This window comes from Pezoporus occidentalis, unplaced genomic scaffold, assembly GCF_034315485.1.
Source record: "Pezoporus occidentalis ecotype Australia unplaced genomic scaffold, CSIRO_AGI_Poc_V1 ctg31, whole genome shotgun sequence".
In the NCBI taxonomy this organism is placed as follows: Eukaryota; Metazoa; Chordata; class Aves; order Psittaciformes; family Psittacidae; genus Pezoporus; species Pezoporus occidentalis.
The window spans coordinates 3,820,800-3,842,448 of record NW_026915052.1 but is presented as its reverse complement, the minus strand read 5'-3'; the positions used below and the strand labels follow the sequence as shown (position 1 = coordinate 3,842,448).

At 51.8% G+C, this 21,649-nt stretch overlaps 1 protein-coding gene across 2 annotated transcripts; it reads right to left on the bottom strand.

Annotated features, from left to right (window-relative positions):
- Positions 1–21,649, bottom strand: AMN (amnion associated transmembrane protein). Of its 2 annotated transcripts, XM_062628056.1 has the most exons (12): positions 21,514–21,649; positions 19,267–19,385; positions 19,054–19,098; positions 9,078–9,165; positions 7,394–7,629; positions 5,723–5,860; positions 5,535–5,643; positions 4,716–4,798; positions 3,548–3,734; positions 2,816–2,990; positions 465–567; positions 1–274 (listed from the first exon to the last, which is right to left on the bottom strand). In XM_062628056.1, the coding sequence occupies exons 1-12, from the start codon at positions 21,554–21,556 to the stop codon at positions 164–166; spliced, it is 1,437 nt and encodes a 478-aa protein (XP_062484040.1). In that variant the 5' UTR covers positions 21,557–21,649; the 3' UTR covers positions 1–163. The 2 variants fall into 2 exon arrangements, with proteins under 2 accessions (XP_062484040.1, XP_062484041.1); XM_062628057.1 differs by lacking the exons at positions 19,054–19,098; positions 19,267–19,385; positions 21,514–21,649 and adding an exon at positions 18,895–19,025.

Genomic DNA, 21,649 nt, shown 5'->3' with positions numbered 1-21,649 from the left:
TGCATGGCTGAGCCCTAATGGCGAAGATTTCCTTTGCCATGAGGACACTTTTATTCAGGTGGGATCTGCTTGTGGTTTATATCTCCCCAAGAGCAATGTGAGGGCTGGAGAGGCAGTGGTGTCCCCATGGAGGTGGTAGATGCCTCAGCACAAGATCACACCATCAGGTCTCTGTCTCATTTGCATCGTACAGAGGGTTGAGGTAGAAGACTGGGTGGCCTCTGTGAGCCATCTCCTGCGGTGTCTCCTCTCCAGGGTCAGCTCTTGGTGGCTCCTGCAGCACCATGGGAGGAAAAAGCAACTGATGGGAAAGGGAAGCAACACCCCTGCCAGGGAAGGAACCCTTGTCAAGTGCTCTGCACCCGGTGTTGCACCCTCACTGGCATGCAAGCAGGTCCTGGCTGGGGCCCTGCCATCTCCTGCCCACAGCCAGGAGCATCCCTGTCCCCGGGCACTGGACTCACCACATCGAACATGGGGTTGTCAAAGCCTTTCTCACTGCCTGGTGCAGGGAGTGCTGGCTCCTCCACTTTGTCCCAGAGTTGCGGAAGGTGCAGGGCAGGCAACCTGGGGAGAGACCTGGGCATCATTCACCCACATCCCCTCTGTTCCAGCAGCTCCCCTGGCTGAAACCCTGCATCTTCAAGAGGTAGGTGGGAAAATATGTGGCAAAGTTTCAGGATGTCTTTGAAATGGGATATTTGTTTCACGGGGAAAAGCTGCCATATCCAGCAGAAACCATTAAGCCTGGAGGTCTGGGACCTGCATGCTGAAGAGAAGTTTGTCAGAGGCAGACAGCCCTAGTACAAGCTTCACTTCAGAGCCATCGCTCTCCTCCCCCCTGGCCTAAAATGAATTGCCACAAAGCCAACACCTGTTCCCACTGCAATCTCAACAAACACTAATTGCTTTTATCATTACTTTTATCATGTTATCATTTTATCATCTTAATCACCATCACTACTTTTATTATTTTCATCATTACTCTTATCCTAAGGGTTCCAGTTGCTGAGAATCGTCCCCTGAACCAGGCTCCCGGGGCTCAGCGTGGCTCCACACACGTCACCACTGGTCCTGAAAGCCCACAAGTATTGAAACACTGCGACCACAGTCTCTATGTATGCAATCAGAGGAGCTGTGCTATCTGCAGGGAAGCTGTGCCAGGCCCTTTTGGGTGGAAACTAGCTAAATTTGCTGTTTTGCTGATGGTCAGCCACTCCACTGCATGGAAACAGACTGTTTGCAGGCTCCCAGAGCCTCTGGTGTTATTTGCAGCATCCCTGCTGATGTCTGATGCCTCCATGATGCTCAGCAGCACTGCCTGAAAGGGCCCGGCCCCCGAGCCAGCCAGGGACATGCAGCAAGAGCGGGTTGGCTGGGGACATGGCCTGGGCTCAGGTTCAGCTCTGTCTCTTGTAGCTACATGAACTTCCCTCCTGTTGCTGACACAGCTAGTTTCAAAGAGCTGTCCAGTGTCCAAATAAGTGTCAGTGGAAGACAAATCATTAAGTAATGATTATGGGGCTGGGAGTTTTATTTAGAAATTAAATGAAGGCACAGGTTTATTGCTAGGAAATACCATGTCAGCACGTGCTGACCGGCAGGACAAGCATCCCTGGCCACTGCCACTGCTCTGCAGGAAGAAAACACCGGCAATCGAACTGGGAAGGAAGAAACAACCTGACTTGTGAGCCTGTGACTCCCCAGCGAGAGTACCAGGAAGCTCAGCATCCCCTGGCAGACATCGGTGCACTTTCCCACCTCCTGGTTATAAACCACTCAGGGTCCACCCTGCCTGCCTGCCGCTCAGCCCATGGCCGCCTGCACAAGGATGTCCAACAATAAACCCTGCAAAACCCTTCACATGAAGGTGGGTGCATGGGTGAGGAGCAGAGGTGGGTGCCCCGAGTGCCTGCTATGGGCATTCTTGGGACTCCCTATTCACTGCCAGAGCCCGTCTCTAAGCTGTGATGGGGAAACATGATGGAGAAGGGGTATTTCTGACCAGCTCCCAGCTGCGGTGTGGTCAGGTGCCAGGATGGATGAGCCAGGGATGCTCCAGAAACTGCGTTTGCTTTTGGATGCTGTCACTCCTTCTCATGGCTACAAAGCTGCAGCATGAGTGTTTTGAATTGTTTTGATGAATTTCTATTTAGCAGTTGTCAGTTTCAGCCTCCACCCAGGGCTGCAAACTAATGGTTACAAGGAACAGATGTCACCAGGCAGCATGACCAGGCTGTGCACACCTCCAACTGAGCTGCAGCAGCCCTGCTCCCACCACAGCACACAGCACCACACTAAGAAGCAGCCAAGAAGCCAAGCCTCCCAGCCATGGAGGAGACTGAAGACCAGTCCAAGAGTACACAAGTGCCTTTCAGCCACCTCACCTCCAATAAACCATGAGGAACAATGAGAGCAATGGTTTTAAACTAAAATAGTTTAAATTCGATTAGATATGAGGAAGAAGTTCTTCACTGTGAGGGTGGTGGATACTGGCACAGGTTGCCCAGAGAAGCTGTGACTGCCCATCCCTGGCAGTGTTCAAGGCCACGCTGGATGGGGCTTTGAGCAACCTGGTCTAGTAGAAGGTGTCCCTGCCCATGGCAGGGGGTTGGAAGCAGATGATGTCTAAGGTTCCTTCCAATCCAAACCATTCTGTGATTCTACTAACCGGTAATGTTGGGTATAGCACGCTGCCTGGCCTTGCCACTGTGGGAGCTCTGGGCAGCACTGTGTGCCTCTGGAAGGACAGCCAGGGGCAACAGCTGCCACCAAGCAGAAGCCTAGCATTAGGCTGCAGAAGACTCATCCCTACCTTAGCTTTCCCTTTCTGTGGAGAAAGAGGATTCCTCCAAGGAACAGGAGACCGAAGAGTAGGCCCAGGACTGTCCCTGTTGTGATCCTGCTCAATGCATGGCTCCCCACTTGCTCGCTGAAACTGTTGCCAGTGGCCACCTCCATTTTGCCACTTGAAATGCCAAGTGCTTCACCTGGGAAAGGGCAGGAAGAAACAGGGGTGAGGACTGGACAGGGCAATGCACCCCACCACCAATGCACACACAGGGCAGAGGGAGCTTGCAGTTGGGTCTGGCACTGCTTGTCTGGTTGAGCACCTTTCCCTCGGAACAGGATACACTGCTGGGTGGACTCAACAGGCATAAACCCCTGTATTTCTGCTACCCACACAGCAACCACCAGGTCTCCTGACTGGCACCTACATGGTTACGTGCCTGCCAGCCTACATGGCTGCCTCCACATGCAACATTCTGGCTGGAAAGCAGCTCTGCAGAGAGGGGTCCTAGTGGGCACCAAGCTGACATGGCATGGAAGGACAAGAGTATCTTTGGAGGGTTGCCAGCAGTTCAAGGGACCCTTCCCCTCTGCCCTGCCCTGGAGCACACAGCTGGAGTGCTGAGCCAGGCAGTGACAGGGCAAGAAGCAATGGGCACAAACTGAAATATGGTAAATTCAACTTAAATATAAGAAAAAAACTGGTTTACTGCAAAGGGGGACAACTGCAAGGACAATGCAAGGACAGTGGTGTTACCATGCTGTGCTATGTCCTCCATGATGTCTGCTGCCAGCTGCTCCACAGTGCTGCTGGTCTGCACTCCTGTTCCCTCTTGGATCAGCACAATTTGGATGACAGGAGTGGAGATTCGGGGTATGACTCCCAGGAATGTCTGTTCTTTTTGCACCTTGGATATGGCCATCTGCATGCCAGTGTACTTGGGCTTTTCAAAACACAAGGGGACACATAAAGTCCATGAGAGTGGCAGGCAGAAATTAGTCACCTCTACAGACACCCATGATGGATGCACCATCAGGGCACACCTATAAATCTTCATATGAGCCCCATCACAGAGCTACCATCCCTGTTACCACAGTGCTGTTGTGTTTCCCAAGTAAGAGGTTCATACCTCCCCTCCCTTCCAAGCTGTAACCAGCACCCAGCACGCAGCGTTCTCCTGCGGAGGCGAGTGCACTGAGAAAGCAATTTCATGGAGCACACCCATTGAACCTGTATTAAGATGTGTGGCTGTAAGGAGGACAGGCAGCAGGCTTTCAGGTCAGGATCAATAGAGCAATACTTTGGTATCGATCCTCCCAGTGTATCTCAGAACACGCCTCCTCCTCCCAACAGCTCCCAGCCAGGAGGAAGGATATCATGCTGTGTCTGACAAGCAGCAGCATGGAGGGATGCCTCATGCATCTGAGCACTGCTCAGTGCTGGCTACCCACCCAAGCCTACTGGGGAATGAAAAAGCAGCCCAGCACTGGGAACCATCTCCCACAGGCCATGGGATGCTCTGCTTCAGGTTTGCGTGACCCTCATGTGCTGACCTGCCATGTTACCTAGACCTGACCTCCTGGCTGGCTTCCTGTATTTTCTAGACCAGAGTTTCCAGTAAGCCCCCCTGCAGCCTTCCCCATCCAAATGGCAGCAGAAGTTCCTATGCTGTGTTGAGAGGTGCATCATGGCCGCAGGGGCAGGGTGGGCAAGGGAGGCTGCGGCAGCCCCCATAGCGAGCTGGCACATCCAAGAGGCCAAATATGAGGGTGAGCCCTGCAGTGTGGTGTGGAGTGAGGCTGAGCCCTGTGAGTTGATGTGGCTGCATGTACCCCCAGACAGCCCCCCAACACCGAGTCACCAGCAAACATGGCTGGTGGCTTGTGGTTCCATTAGCCCCTCCCAGTCCAGCAGGCTGATGTACCTGGCTCAGCAAGGCTTGGCTCAGTCTGTTCTGGTACTTCTGCAGGTCAAAATCAGGTGTGAAATCCAGGTTAATGGTGGCTCCTGCAGCACAAAAACAGACAGACATGACATTGTCACCAAGACTGCCATTCAGCACTGCTACCCTAGCTTTGGAAGGGACACTTGCTCTCCCCGTACAGCTGGACTGCACAAATTGAGCCAAGTATTTTCCTTGGAAAAAGTGCAACCAAGCATTTGTTGAAGTACAAAATGCTCCTAAAGGCTTTAATGGGCTCTGCTTTTAGGAGCATGTTGGACAGAGGAACATATGGTGCCATTTTAATGAATCTGGTATGATATACCAAACGTGATACACCAAATATCTAAGTACAACTGGGCATGAAAAATTCTCCTTAGCAACCTTCCAGGTAAATAAATGTAGAAGTGCCCATTGCAGAGGGAACATTGTCAATCTGCATGTTTCTAGTATAAATGAAATGAAACAAACTTGCTGTTGAAAAGCTGACATTACAGTGACAAAGGTGCATTTTCTCTGAGTGCTCTCCACTGCATAGGCTCAGCAGAGCCCTATTAGCTTGACAAGCTGTGACATCCTGCCAGGATAAACCGGAGGCAGGGACAAACGGCTGCACTCCAAAAAGGCTCCCAAAAGCCAGGCTGCTTCTTCAGAGAGATGCCTACAGATAGCACGTAGATGAGACTTGTAGGAGCAGTGATTGATACAGCAAAACTCCAGCAGCACTCCCTGCACCCAGCTTTCCCCCATGGAGCTAGGGAAAAGGCAGGGGGCAGGAACAGGGTCATGCCCCCCACTCACCGCAGATCGGGCAGCAGTGGCCAAGGGGCTGCAAAGGGCTCCGGCAGGCTACCGCTGGGCACTGCCCTCCTGACGCCCGGAGCAGGGCTGCGCAGATGCGGTGGCCATCCTGGAGGAGAGCAGGGCAGCGTCAGTCCCTTGCCCTGCAAGCCACGCTGGCACCCCCAAACTGCCATGGGAGGACTCACCAGTGTGTTCCCGCAGGCACAGCCGGACTTGTCCGCACAGCCGGAGCCCGTCACCCGCAGAGTGCCATTGCCGTGGAACTGCAGCGCGGCGGAGGGGCCCTGCAGGTACCTGGCCCAGGCCTCAGGACTGCTCAGCTCCTGCGTGGGGAGGAGCAGCAAAGCTGGTGAGTGTCACCAGGCAGGTCCCACTGCTGTCCCCACAGTGCCACTGGGCACCCAGTGACACATGTGACAGCCAGCTCCATCGCAGGCAGTGACTGCAGCAGGAAAATCCTGACATACACCTATTCAGGCTCCTCAACGGGGCCAAAGGAAGAGCCCTCTTTAATTTAAAACCAAAGAAAAAGGCCACAGATAAATTATGATATGGCTGGGCTTTCTTGATATTTTGCTTTCCCTCCGTCTGCTGGCTCAGAGAATTCAGATTAGCAGCTTTTAATTACTGGATCTGAGATGCCTTCCTTCAACCTAGGAAGCATCTCAGTGGGTTTGGCATTAGCAAAGGCTGAGCTGGACTGACTAGCTTTGTCCTACCAAGCCACTGGTAATTCCCTCACCCGCTGTGTTCCACAGGAGGCTTCTCCATTCCCTGGCGCAATAATAGCATCTCTCAAGCCCTGAGGTAAAAATAGGCCACACACAGCAAGGAGTGCAAGGGCTGGCTACAAAGGGATAAAGTAGCTTATAAGGTCATGTTTTAGGAAATACACTATAATCACAACAATAAAAAGCACCTTCTCCTTCCATGTCATTGCTCAGCAGCAGCCTCCTTGCAGGGGCACAGACAGCTACAGTCTGTGTGGGGTGGCTGTAGGGGGATGATGTGCCTTTGGGCAGTACTCAGGCATTAGTGTGACCAGCATCACTCCAAGTACCCAAAAGCATCCACCTCTGCATCCCTGGGGCTATGTGTGCCCGAGGGGATACCCTGTCCAGACCCGCCTGCATTCACTTGGACCCCGACTGAGTTTATTAGTCAAAAAGCAGCTACCTCATGCCTGGCCCCAGAATGGCAGATCCCAGGCAGCACAGCAGCAGAAATAATAAATAACTTATGAAATGTCTGCTGCATCTCTCCCTCCTGGAAGGAGCCTGTGTTTACTGCTGCAGTGCCTGTGATCTTTCACTCCTCTGACCGGCGAGGCACCAGGCTCATTGTGTGCCTGATTCCAGGGCTGAAGCACAGCAGGCCGCCAGTGTTTCTATAATTATCCCTCCAATCAATTAAAGACCAGCACTAAAGCAAAGCTGGGAGATGACTGTCGGGCCATGGGCCATGTTAAGGGTCAGGGCAGGATGGAGGTGTCCCTAGAGGGACCCTGCACAGTGGGGCTGCAGACATGTGCCTGAGAACAGAGCAGCCCCTGGGCGCTAGAGAAGTTGCCATTTGGTGATTGTTTGACCCGTGCATGCTGGTCTTTTTTAAATGTGAATAGTGAGACAGCCTGTATTCCTACGCTGCAGGGAGGGAGGCATAACAAAACAGTAGAGGAAACACATTGAGACTACCCACAGCAGCAGCAGCAGCCCATGAAGCTGCAGCACCCTGGGAGTGCCCCGCCTCCCTGCACAGTGCTGTGACTCCATCCCCAGCTGGCCCTTCCTCTTCTGACCTGCTCTGGGGCTGTGGCAAGGGGGCATCAAGCTGGCTTCCCATCATCCCCACATTACCTGGCCCATGAGAGAGATGCTGCGGAGATGAATCACTTGCTGTGATGAGTCGACGTTTACCCTGAAGGAGGTTTCAGGCTGGAAGATAACATCATCGTAGCGGCACGGGACACGTTCCTCATCCACAGAAAAGATGTGCCTGCTTGACTCGAGCTCCCCACTGGGGGACACAGCCTGCCACAATGTGGGGTCGAACCACGTGTGGTGCTCGGCATCAGAAAACCTCACTGTTGCACCTGGAAAAGCAACAGGAAAGGCTGAGCATGACCCAGACCCAAATCACAGCCCAAATGGATGCACTTAGGTTGGTAAAACCAGGCACTGTTTGGCCTGAAGTAGAGGAGCTCATGCTGCAGGCAGGGAGAGAAGGGCTGACTCTGGCACTGCCCTCCCAGGCAGCTGCCACGAGCACTTCCCAGAGCTTGGCAAAGCTTCCCAGCACTCAGGACTGGTGTCTCAGCAGTTCAGCCTGGACATCTTTCCTCCCCTTTTTTAAAGCTCACCATTACGGCTAGAGAGGAAAACGGCTGCCCAAATGTTGAATAACAGCTAAACTGGACACAAATGGATAATTCATGTCCCAGTTTCCAAGCAGCCTGTCAGGCCCACAGAAATGTGACTAGCTCTCTTCCCTGCAGCAGGTAACCCCAAAACCAGTGCCCCATTTAACCATCAATTATTTAATCATTAACCATTTCCCTGCTGGTCACAGTTAGTATCATCATGCAGTTCCCTGCTTCCTCCTCACCCTTCCCCAACAGCTGAATCTTTACCAGTTCAGTTAGCATGAGGGTGTTTACTGACTGAATTACTTGTGTTTGTTTTAAAAGTATGCTTTAAAAAAAATCCATTTGTGAAAGTTGCCCCAAAAATGCCTGTTGATTTCATGGGAGCATTACATATGTGGTCAGCAGGAAAAGTGCAGATGCCAGAGCATCCCTGATGGGGACAACAGACCCAAAGGATTTCAGAGTGGCTCCAGGCAGCCTGATGCTATAGTCCTTCCTCTGGGCAAACCTGTTTGGGCTTTCTCTCTCTTTTTCCTCTGTTTTTGCCAGTCAGGGCACAGCCACTCTGCTTGGACTTTCCCTTTCCTGCAGCTGAACTAAAAAGATACTTGCCAATGAAAGCATTAGTTAGCTCGTAAATACCCAAGGTACATCTCTCTAGCAAACAGCTTTCAGACTAATAATAGGCACCAATGAAACAAACCTGCTGCCTCAGTCACAGCAAACATGGACTGGAGGCTAAGAGGGGAGGGAAGGATGCGCTCATGCCAAAATGCCTGTGGGCACTGGGCCAAAGGCCTGCTCGCTGTGATGCCATGGTTCAGCTCACTTGAGTGCAATGCCTAACCCGTTTTCTTTGGAAGTACCATGGCAAAGCAAATGAGGGCTTTGATGTGGCTACATGCTTAATAGTCTGGGTAACATACAAACAATATTTGCCTCTCTGCTACAACTTCAAAGGCTTGCCTAGCATAATTACTTTTTCAGAAGACAGGTGATCCAGCAGGAAAAGAAGATCTGATGTGAGGGAGGTCATCAAAGAAAAGGTAGGTACTGAAAGAGGAATGATTCACTTTGCTCTGAGGTGGGACAGCAAAGACCTTTGTGAAAGAGTTTGGGCTGAATCTGTGTGATTAATCACAGGCTCAGGAGTGAGTGGGCTGGGCACAAAATACCTGAGTCACAGCCTGGATCCCAGCTGCCATCGAAAGCTGCGAATCCAGAACCATCTGCCAGCACGAGCTCTCCATTCAGGGGCAGGTACTAGACAAAGGGATTCAGAGTATTACTGTGTGGTCCCACTGCCAGCCACCCAGGCTTGTAACCAAATAACAGTGCTAATTGTTTGGCTGCCTATTACACTTGCTGTCTGAAGCACTTTACAGTCATTAGGTGTTACCCTCACCATGCCCCACTCTTATGGGAAAATATCAGCTCCTGTTTTAACCCGTGGGGATGCTGCAACAGGGAGAGGCAGTTTGACATAATCTTCCAGTAACATAGAAAAGCACAAAGCATTCAGGGAAGCAAGAACAGGATAAAAACAAACTAAGCTCTTTTGACGGCTCCTTCCCCTTGCACACACTCCCAGAAGCTCAGGAATAACTTTATACCTTGGCATACCATGAAAAACCCAACCTTACTTTGCAAGTGCCCAGAGACCCTCTTGCTTAACAGGTTCCCACCTCTGAGGGCTGCACTTGTGCCACAGAAAACAACTCAGGGGCCCAAGCAATGCTTGGTGAGGTGTCAGCTAGTGGGTTTGCACCTGGCGTGAGCTAAGAAAAACACACAGTGGCATTTGACACAGACTGCCATAGCAAGACTCTCTCCTTGTCGGGTAAGTCATTACCAGCAGGTAGTCATGGTCACCACACTTGCCTGGCTTCAGCCTGCCCAAGCTTCTGCTAAGGGGCACAAGGACAAACCTCAACAGGCACAGCTCTGCCATGGGACCTCTTTCAACAAGTTGCTATGGCCATCCAGGTCACCAGCCAGCACTGTTGACTCCAGGGCAGGCCTTGGCAAATAACTGTCAGGGGTCTCATTCACAGCACAATGGGTTATTCAGCCCAGCCCATCTTATTTTACATTTAGAAATGGCCAGAGAGAAAGTCAGGTTTTATCCCAGTACTTTTGTCATGTTTTAACATCAGTTGGCAGTAAGCACCACACAGTCTCTCACTCATTCTTCCCTCAGCCCCTAGTAGGATGGGGGAAAAACTGGAGAAAAGTAAAACCCATGGGTTGATAAGAACAGTTCAATAATAACAATAGCAATAATAATAATAGGGGAAAGAGAGAGAGGAATAAAACCCAAAACAAGTGATGCACAATACAATTTCTCACCACCCACTGACTGATGCCCAGCCTGACCCTGAGCAGCGATCGGTGGCTCCTAGCCAACTCCCCCAGTTTCTATACTGACCATGATGTTCTGTGGTATGCAATATCCCTTTGGCTGGTTTGGGTCAGCTGCCCTGGTTATGCTACCTCCCAGCTCCTTGTGCCCATCCTCACTGGCAGAGCACTGGAAACTGACAAGCCCTTGATTTCGACTAAGCACTACTTAGCAACAACTAAAACATCAGTGTGTTATCAACATTACTCTCATACTAAATCTAAAACACAGCATTGTACCAGCGACTAAGAAAAAATTAACTCCATCCCAGGCAGAATCAGGATAATTTTCCCATGTCAAAGAGTGAGTGATGTTCATGGCTCCCTTCTCTAACTCAGTCTATCCAGGGTTTTCACATCACTCCCTGGGCAGCAGCTGGAAGCCCTCCCGGGCTGCGTTTTGCTGATGCACTGGGTCCTGTGCTCAGGCAGAAGCACATTAGATGGGATTTTAGGGTTTCATCTACTTAATTGGTCTTTAAATATGCATGTGAGTTAGAGAAAGCAAGACTTAGGAATGACTGCTGCCAGTGGCTGCAATAGCTCTCTGTCCTTCGGGCACTCTGTCCCACACAGGGACTGCCTTGGCAGGAGGTGGACATGGCAAAAGGTTACTCACCCCCAAGCTGTAGGCGGCTGTTAAGAAGTTTAGTGCCTTGGTGGTGTAGTGCTTTGAAGGCCATAGCCCAGCCCCCCTCTTGGCTCAGGAACTGGGAGACAGGGTAGAGAACAGAAGGCAGATGCCACCGAGAAGAGCCCTGCAGTGCTCCTGTGCTCCATCTGCCCCAGACCCAGCAATGTTGTATGCTGGGCTGGAAGAGAGGGGATGACAAGGGAAATAGCTGAAGTCTGAACGATGTCTCCCACAAGGGTGTGGAGTCTCCTCACCAGCCAGAGAGAAGCCTATGAGACCATAGCATGTGTTACGCCTAACTGGAATCCACGCCATCATGTTCTTTGCATTTCTATTACTCTTGAGTAAAGCCAATTTCTCCAATACTGAAGCACTGACAAAGGCTGAAAGGCCTGCCAGGATACGAACGGCAACATGACCTTTAGCTGCACATATAAAAGCCGTTTCTAGTGACGTTTTGATGCTCAGGACTTATCCTGTTTGAGCTGGGCAAGGTCTACGCTACCAGCTTCTTTTACAGAGTGCTTCACAAGTGCCCTGGCTTGTTTTCCTGTGAACCCACACAGGAATGGGTGGTGGGACACTTTGGAGCAGTCAGCTAACACCTCTACCCAGGGCAGGTACCAGCAGCACTGCCAGCCACCTGCCTTCTCCCAGACCTGCTGGGCCATTTCACTCACTGCTGACTCCTGCTCAGTGTGCAGGTTGCCGCCCTGAAGCCTGCTGTGCGTGATGGGGCCAAGCAGGGAGGGTAGCCAGCTGCCTGCTGGGGTCCAGCTGAGAAGATGAGGGTGGGTTTTTGGATGGGATGCAGTAGATCATGTCACCAGTGCTGGGTACCAGCTTTTCACAGCAGTCACCTGTGAGCACTCAGGCCTGTAGCTGTAAGGATCTCTGAGTGGAGGAAATAGAACATCAGACAGGAGCTGCTGGTGACAGAGATGGGTGACAGAGCAGGAACATGACTGGCTGGCCTCTGCTTGCTTTCCCAAGCTGCAGAAGTTGGCATTTGTGAGTGTTGTGGCTGGATCAAGACCACTAGATAGAGAAGCCCCTGCTTTCATACTTGCCTTAAAGAGACTGACAGTTTTTTCCCTGCAGTTACCAAACACTTTGATTACAGCTGTGGGTCAGAGCGTCCTGAACGCCCTGCGGTGGCCATGCAGGACACAATGAGCTTTCCTGTCCATGGGGTTGTTCATTCAGATCTTCACAAATTAACTAGAATGAAAGAAAAAAGCTACAGAGACAACACTTAGACAAGTATGTGCCTAGATTTGTAAGCTGCATCATTCACATAGCTCCAGGGAGCAATGCACGAGCATCATGTGCATGCATTACGCACATAGCGAAGCAAGGAAAACCTGGTAAGGATTCACATAGCATGGCTGAGTTCAGAATGGCAAGATCAAGAGCTGAGGTGGGCTTGCTTGGTTAGAGATACACAAGTGCACACACAGATGCACAGATGCTGGTCCAACAATCAGCTGAGGTTGCATCCTCCTGTGCCTGGGAGGGCCCAGGTGAACGGGCTCTGGGATGTATGCAGAGCAGGCGCAGGGTCAGCACTGCATGGCCCCAGTCCTGCCCGTGGGCAGAGGTGGAAGAAAACGCTCTTGCTGAACCCGCCCCCTGCTGCAGCTCCTGTGCAGGGCTCTGAGACACTGGCCTCTGGGCTCCCTGCAGAAGATGCAGCCCCCTCCACTATCAAGGCCAAAATGTCAGGCTGGCTGGACTTCCCAAGCCCAGAGGAAGCTGTTCACATGAGTGTGAGCGTGAGGGAGATAAGGGTCCCACAGCACATATGTTGTCCCAGCTGCTGACCTCTCCACACTCTGGGACTTCCCAAATGCTGTTAACACCAGCCCTGGAATTAAAATGCAACACAATGCAATGCAAGGTGGGGGATGGAGTCACCTCATCTCCACAGACACAGAGTGCAAGAAGAGTCCTGTACTGCTTCATAGCAGGAATTTCTGAGGCTGGCCCCTGCAGCTACGGCTCCCAGCCCACCAAGGTAGAAGTGTTGCGCATCCATGACCAGCACCACCACTGGGAAGCGTTTCAGAGGTGGCTCTGTCACCCAGTGGATCTTATTTTGTAGTTTGCCCTTTCTTATTGCCTACCGTAAGCTAAGCATCTCAGCTTCTGCAGAGGACAAATGGAGACTCTGGTTGGGCAGTGGCTTTCTGCATTTGGGAGTTTAGTATAGAAATTGCATAAAAACTGGGTCCCTTTCCAAGTACATTTTGAACTGAGCAATGACATGTACCAAAGGACCCGAGCCGAAACGCTGGCAGTTTCATCTGCTTTCTCGTGCTCCTGCCAACCTCAAGGGCCATTAATACAGTGAGCTTAGAATCCCATTAGTCATTTCCCATCCCTGATACTGGTAAATGACTTATCTCCTCAGTCATCACTATCAAGTGTAATGACAACTGAAACAGTCATAATTTTTATCATTGAAGTCAGCAAAAGAGGAAAGACCCCATGTGGCTCTGAGCACAGAATCATCACATTTACAACCGCAGTGTTGGACCACTGAGAAAATATCCCATGGCCCCAATGAGTAAGTGAAAATGAAACTAACCTCCGAAATGCAGAAGGAAAAATAAACCTGAGAGGTGGCTTTTGAAGTGGGTGGCTTTGAATCAGCCTTCAGCACATCCCAGCTCTGCTCAATTCATAAGCACCAGGCTGAGATGACTGACAGCAGCAGTGTGACTGGCATGTCATCATCAACAGAGCAGGAAAAAGCGCAGCACTTCTGCCTTGAACTCGGGTGAGCGATGCTGGTGATTGCAGCCAGCTCCTCCCCCAGCCTTGTTTTAATTCACAGCACAAATGCATTTGAATTCCTTGCTTGGCTGAGACAGTGCCACCATCCCTATCACACAACGCAGAGCCTGACCATGTGTGCTGGGCTCTGCAGCCCTGCACCCATGGGTGCACCAGCGAGCCAGTCCGTAGCACTGGGTCTGCACAGGCCTCCTGGGTACATCCCATCACCTGGCACCCAGCCGGGGAGCAGCTTCGCAGATGGGGCCAGTGGCTCCCCATCAAAAAACATCACTGGGGTAGGACGCAGAGGGGGTATTTCTCCAACACGGAGCACTGTAACCCACCACAGGCATTATGTGCAGGGAAAAGGATTTCTGTATCACCTCTCCCAGCCCTGCTTTGCTGGGGCAGCGGCAGCCCGCAGACAGCACCCGGGGCAGCAGGCAGGAAGGCAGCAGTGCCTGTTGCTGCCCACGGGGGGGAATAGTGGGAGGTTTCCCAGTGCCCATCTGGGCCAGGGGGAAGCTGAGCACAGCTGGGCTTGCGGGCCCTTGGGTGGGATCCAGCTGCTGGCTGGAGGCTCCGGGCCAGATGCATCCACAGGTGAATCCTGCTGATGGCTCTGGAGTGTTGCCAGGGGCTCGCTCGCCGCAGGGTTTCTTGGGCTCATTAGTGGGGATTCATTTGCTCGCTTTGCTGCCCAGGTGAAGCTCCCACCTGCACCCTCAGGCCAGCACCCTTCCCCTCCGCCACATGCACCACTCCGCACTCCCAAACTGCTGCCAGATCCTGCCCGCCCCTGCCATGGTCCCCGATTCTGCAGCAGCTATCTCAGATAACCCACTGGAGGGGCCAGCAGGGCGAAATGACCTGCAGCCACCCCGAGACCTCTAGGAGAGCTGAGGAGAGCAACCTGTTGCTGGACTAGGACCTTGCTGCTACAAGAACTCCTTGCCCACACATATGCTCCCATGAAGAGTGGGGCTTTAGCATCCCAAGGACACCAGGCAAGAAACACAGTTTTTATCCCCATGAAATCATGCTCAGGCAGGGTGGCACAGTGCGGAGTAGGGCACAGAAGCTACTGCTCCTCTCTGCAGGACTCACTGTTGGTGGACAGAAGATGCACAACAGCCCTGCTGTGCTTCCAGCAGCAATTCACCCCTCTGTTTTCACCAGCCAGAGCAGGCAGGAGCCCAGTCAAAGGAGCATTGTGCAGTCAGGCCACCATCATTTCAACATCATCCCCTTCGCACTAACAGGGTGCTTAGCTGCTGTCCCCTGCATTTCCCCTCCTGCAAGGCAGGGTCCTTCAGCAGCAGTGCAGCCACGCTGTCATTAACACAGGAACTGGTTCCCCTGACATGTCTGCTCATCACATTTTACACTGTGGCTTGGGGCATAGGCTCCCCACATTACCTGCCCATGCTGGCCTTGCCACCATGTCCTCTGGCACAAGGGAGGCCTGACACATCAGGTTCCCTGCCCATCCCCACAAACTCCCTCCTGGTCACCCTCCATCAGTACTGGCTGGCACACCCCTTGCCAAACCACCCTGCAGACAGCAATAGAAACCATGGAGGGGATAAAAAAAGGGAAGGGTCTCAAAAATGCCATTAAGTTGACTGCAGACCCGTGTGCCCACTTCCAGATGCGAAGCCAAACAGGTCCCAGCGGTGTGCAGAAGTCAGGTGTCCCTGGGAAAAGTGGGATATTGGGATCCCCTCAGAAAGCGCATTAAGGTAAACCAGCCCAAGACACTCGAGTTATGGATGCAGAAGGCACACAGAGGCTTAAAGCCATTTGTCAAATCTACAGCAGGTTAGCTCAGCTCAGTTTCCTGAACTTCCCCCGGCAGACAAGGTCAGAAAGAGCTGTAAACTGGTTTGAGGTGTGGGCAGGGGAGCAGCCCAGCAAGACCTGCCCCAGCATCCACCCCAGTCCAGGATGCTGACAAGCTGCTTCGCTCATCACAGGCTTTAATAACTCCTGCTAGAAACTAGCCTGGAAGGAGCAAATAAAATGAGGGAGGTGGCTGTAAAACGGCTGTTTTACCACGCTCATTTCCTAGGGCAAACCTTCAGCAGGTACACTGCCGGGGGAAAGCCTGCAGGATTCGGGCTTGTAATTATGTGCTGGTACACACATGCACTCCCGTGAAATATTTTACCTTCATCTCAGAAGAAGGTAGTAATTCTTTTTCTGGGTGTCTCATTACCCTGCGGCTTGGGAAGCAAGAGGAGGAAACGCCGGTGCCTGGGACCAGCACACACTGGCAATTCATTAGAGCCTGTGCCCCTGGAGAGCAATTGGCATTTCAAGATCAATCTCTGCCAGGAACCAAGCAGGAGCATCCTGCAGCAAAGCTGAGTACATTCTGCTCTCGCAATTAAGCAGCTAAAAATATAATGCTGGGCAATGTGTCCCTCGTTAGACCCCACTGTCTGCACACTCCTGACTCAGCCTTTGCAGCCCCTCACCATACAAAGAGAGGTATGGGCAGCTGCTGCCACTGTGGCAGGGCTCGGTGATGGGGCAGAGCTGGAAAGGTGACATGGGTGCTGGTGAGTAACCACGGCCAGTGCCCTGACCCTGGCACCACGGGGTTCAAGTGAGGCTGCTCTGCCATGTGGTTAAACCTGACTCCCGTCACCCCAAAAATAGCAGGTGGCATCATCCAACCCTGGCCCATGCTGCAGTGCTAGCTGGCTCGGGAACAGACTGCACCAGGGCTGGGGTTATCAGGGCAAACACCAGGCTCAGAGCCACAGCTGTGCCCTGGCCTGGCTGCCTTTGGAAGCGAAGCCATAGCCAGACTCAGAGGACCTCTTCTTCCCCAGGAGGAAGACAAGCAAAGCCAAAGCCCACCTCGCTCTGAAGAACCCAGGTCAGGCACTGCCACCCTGAGCACCTCCATCTTTTTTGTGGATTTACTTCTGAAAGCTAGCTAAATACTGATCTGCATCTTTAGGCAGCTAAATACCATAGCAAATCCAACCTAATCACAACAGTTGTGCTTCAAAGTCACATTTAAGATGGATTTGGATTTAGAGTATGGCTGAATTAGGGATCCATTTGAAACTTCAGACCAAATAACCACTGAACTGGGCAACAAATGGGTTTTCTCCAGGCAGGGAGGTGGGCTGTGTGCCCCAACAACCCCAGCCTCCTCCCAGCAAAGCAGCCCCCAGCATCTGGCTGGTGCCCAGATGGGACAAATGGGGAAAGGAAGTGGAAAGGCTCACCATACAGAAGCATTTCCTTCAGTATCAATGTCTGGGCGGCTGATGGTGGCACATGAGGACCCCCCAGCACCCCAGGCCTCACTACACTCAGCTGGGGAGTCAGGATGGGAGGTCTCATGCTGCCCCTATGACAGCAGGGCACTGGCTCCAAGCACTCACCCCTCTGCACTCACTGCAGTGGCACCATCCTCATGCAAGTCAGTGAGTGCCCAGACCCTTCCCCAGTCGTGAATTTCTTCCTGCGCTACTACAGCAAGCAACGCTCTCTCTTTTTTTCAGTCAAAGGCTGTATAGGATCTCCATGGTGACTCCAAAGCTTAATGTATTCCTGCTGATTTAAGTGATTAATGCTCCAGCGCGGCGCAGCTGGCAGCCAAACAGGTGCAGCCCAGCCTCTGCAAAAAGCCTCACAACCAATTCATTGTCTAAGCAGCCGGTTGCCGAATTTCCTGCCATCCCAAGCGGCAGGCCAGCTCAGGTGCTGAGTTTCATTCCTTTTTCATCCCTAACCTTGGCAGTCCCTGTATCACCAGGTGACAACAGAGCACTCCAGTGCACAGGAGGGAGGCGGCTGAGCTGAAATTAAGAAGAAATATTAGCCACCATGCTAGGAAACTTGCTGGGGCAGTCCATCACAAATCGCTGGGGTGGTGATGCTCCGAAGGAAGGTGTGAGCTGAGGTGTGGGTTATAGCCTGGGACAGGCTTGGTTCCTCACAATTCAGTGTGAGTCCCTGGCTGGAGTGGATCTGTGCTGTGTTCTCACAGCCAGTGCTGCTCCTGTGATTTACTGCTACCCTAGGGGAGCAGAGGGTCCTCAGGAACTCCTATGAGGACTGCTGGATCTTCTGATTGGGATGAGTTGGGGCCACTCCAGCACCCTGACCATCGCTCAAGCCCATGATGAGCGGAGCAGCTGGTGGATGGTTGGCACAGCCACACATGTCACTAGCTGTGCAAAGGTTGTGTGGCACCTCCCTCTCCCTTGGCCAGTAGCAGGGCTGCTCAGATTGTGTTTTTAGTTTGGATGTGAAAGGCTCACACCATAATGAGTGACATTGCTCTGTAATTATGCACTTTTCAGGCCTCGGATGAAAGTACTTTAGAAATATTATACATTCATCTGTAAGTAGAATAAAATCTACTGGAGTGAAATTTTGCTCTTTTCTTCTCTGGGTAAATTCCACATCATTTATTACATTATATTTGTACATATTTCCCCAGTACATTCTTTCCTTCAAAAATTCATATTTAAAATGCCATATAAATAAAGTAACTCCTGCAAATATTTGTAGAGGGATTAAATGTAGCACATGGCATTATTAAAGCATCAAAACTATTAGTGGTGTAGACAGCCTGAACAAATTACACTGCATGAATTTCAAGGGCTTGTTCAGACTTAATGGCCTGTAAAAGAGCAAAGCCACCCTAAAACCGAGAGATAAAACTTGGCCACAAGTTCATCCTGTCCAGGGAAGGAGGTTTTGCAAATGGGATCCAAGCCATTCTGTGCCTTCCCAGTGCTGGGATGGGGCTCACTAGTGACCTGTCCTACGCTGCTGTGCTGGGGCAGTGGGTTTCCTTTTCCCTTTAATTCCCCCCTGATAAATTTGACTCTCCAAACCATGAGGAACAAAACCCCCAAGCTCTCATGGCTCCAGGCAGGGCTCCTTTTCTGTGGGGACACTGGGTTGCTCAGAAACCCCTCAGAGACAAGACGCCCCAGTCTCATCTCACTCAACAGCTGCATCTCAGTAGGGTGCCATGCCTGCCCTGCCTCAGCCAGGCAAATAATGCTGCAGAAAAATATAAACCCCAATGGCTCTTGAAAGGAAATTTCTCAAGCAACATTCTGGGATTTCCCAGAACGGCTTGTTTCCATTTCAAGATATTTTCATGTCAGCTTCACTAAGCCTCTGCCTGGGGCTAGTACCTGCTCCATGGTAGCAGTGCCATGGCTTGGTGCTCCTCAGCAAACTACCGCCAAGGTCTCAGTCCCAAGGAGGGCGTTTTACATGCCACCCAGCTAGCAGCACTCCAGCACCAGCCCTGCCCTCACCCGCTGTCCCAGCAACATCGCACGTGGCCTTACCATGTCTGCCAGCACGTGGGGAGACCTCACAAACACTGAGACAACCTGTACGAAAAGCAAAAATTAAAGAGGGCTTTTCTAAGGCTTGCTAGTGTTTTACAAAAAATAAATTAACCTCAAAACAATATTAAAAAAGAAATATTAAAAAATATTTCCTATACTATTAAAATAGTAAAAATTAAATAAAAAAAAAAAGTTAAAATAATCCATTACCTTGTTCTCCTCAAAACGAACCACATTGCTGGCACAGGGGACTCTGCCTTTATCCCAGTTGGAGGCGGTTTCAAAATTGGTGTTGGGGATCCACTGCTTGTACACGGCGGTGGCAGCAGCTGGGAGAAGCAGGGAAACCAGTGTAACCCAGTCCACAAGAGGCACTATGCGCTCCCTCCAGGATGCATTATGGGATGGCTTGACCTTTTGGGTCCAGATGTTGGGATTTCCCACCCAGAAGCAGCCTCTGTGTGTTCCCAGCTGAGCAGTCTCAGCCCTCCTCTGCACAGGGGATTTCTTTGGCTGGGTGATGGGTTTTACCCACCCAGGTGAGAAGAGGAATAAGGGACAAACATTTGGCAAGCAGAGAGAAGGCAGGAAGGGCCTGCAGGCAGTGGGCAAGAATAACATAGACCTGGTACCTAAGCATTCACTGTGGTGGGCTTTGCTGCCACTCAGGGTAACCAAATGTGTAGACACTTTGGCCTTGGTGTTTCAAGAAGGGACAGAGTGGGCATGAAGAGCCAGCAAGGACCAAGGGAGGAGACCATTTGCTATGGGATGTGTAGCACAAAACATGGGCTGGATTTATGTGCTCGGGGCTGCATCACGAGGATTCAATGGTGACCTGCAGGCTAAAGCAGTGGCAGGTTGGGAAACAGAGGTCTTCCTCATGGGGCTTTCCAGGACAGCAGTGATAGTGCCCATGGGTCACTGCAGGATTGAGCCTGCTGGCTGGGGACAGGACATGGCAGAGATGGGTTTTCACCCTGACCTGCTCTGTTTGCATGAGCACAGCGGAGCCACATGCCCCCTGGCCTGACATTGCCCAGGCTGATGCACTTCTAGCTGAAGATGAATCTCCAGTAGCCTGAATTAAATGGCTTTGGGCAAGTGAGGTATGAGACAGGAAAGAGGAAACAAAACAAAACAAAAACCAAAACCAAAACTAAAAAACCTTTGCTTTTAACATGGATCATCTTTTCTTTAGGAGAACCCCCCACCAGACTACAGATACGTAAAAGCCAGTAGTGGAGAGGACTGGTCAAGCGGAGAGAGGGGCGGGAGGGGGCACAAGGAAAGGAGGGGGAACTGATTGGCTGATGGAGGGGGGTGCACTGCAGAAGCCTGGGCCCTGCTTGCTGAAATGATAGGGAGGGATGTGGCTGGTTGCACTAACTAGGCTCTGCAGAGGCTACTTAGTTCAACCCACATACACAATGATCACCCTGGGGACTAATCTGCCCTGGCTGACTCTGCCAGGGGTTCCACCAGGACTATATGCTGTAGGTAGCCATATCCCAGTGAAAAGGAAGCAATGTATTTTTAACCAGAATGAAAAGTGCTAATGTAGGAACAGGGGCTGGAGCCTGGCTGCAAGGTGCAGAGAGGTTCCCCAGCTGCCTGAATGAGCCCTCCGGCAGAGCAAACACCCCCCTACACTGTATCCACTTCAAAACCCACCGAGAGGGAAAAACACTGCGACAGTGATGAGAACAGGACCAAAGCAGCTGCCTGCAGTGTTGTGGGCACAAACACTTCGCTGGCTTAGAGTTGAAAAGAGCTTAAGAAAGGATAAAGAGCCCAGATAGTAATTGCAAGTTGTTCTGTCCCTGCTGGCTGACCCGCGTCCCTGCCGTCCTAGCAAGCCAGAGAAGGGAGAGGTTAAAGCTCCAGCCGGGTCCCCCTGCACACATGCCTCCCGTTCCCACAGCCTCAAGGTGTTGTGTCAAGTGAGCTCATGCCACCCCACCAGACAGCACTGCCATCTCCTCCAGCCAAGGGCTCAGGAGCCATGGAGGTTAATCTCTCATTGCAAAGCCTTTTCCCCCATGTAGCTGCACTGATGCATTACTCCACATTTCCAGTCCTCCACAGACCTGAAATATCACCGTGCTATTTAATCAGCCTTGTCTCCAGAGAAGCATAGTCCTTGAACATCAAAGCAACATGCATACTCAACAGAGAGCGTGTCCTGCAGAGCAGAGCTGCTTGCTTTAAATCAGAGCAAGAAAACCCGAGCTGTGGAGGTGCAGCAGGCATGATTCAGTAACCCCAGCCGCATTCCCTTGCCTTCTTTCTGTTGGCTGGAAGTAGCTCTTCCTGTTCTCATTACAGAGATATGCCTGAAGCGGCAGCACCTGCAGCTGTGCTCCAAACCGGGACTGCCAAAAGCACACCCAACATGGAGAAGTCACTCAGTGATCACTCCTGCTCACCATGGCCGTCAGGCCCTGGCATACTCACCAAGAAGCTGCAGGACACCCAGGAGGAAGCACAGGCGCCTCATCCTGCAGCAGGCTGCCAGCCCTCGCCTCCACAGCCCCTGCCCTGCAGGACCTTGGACCCTGCCCACCCTGGGCACGTGATGGGCTCAGCCTGG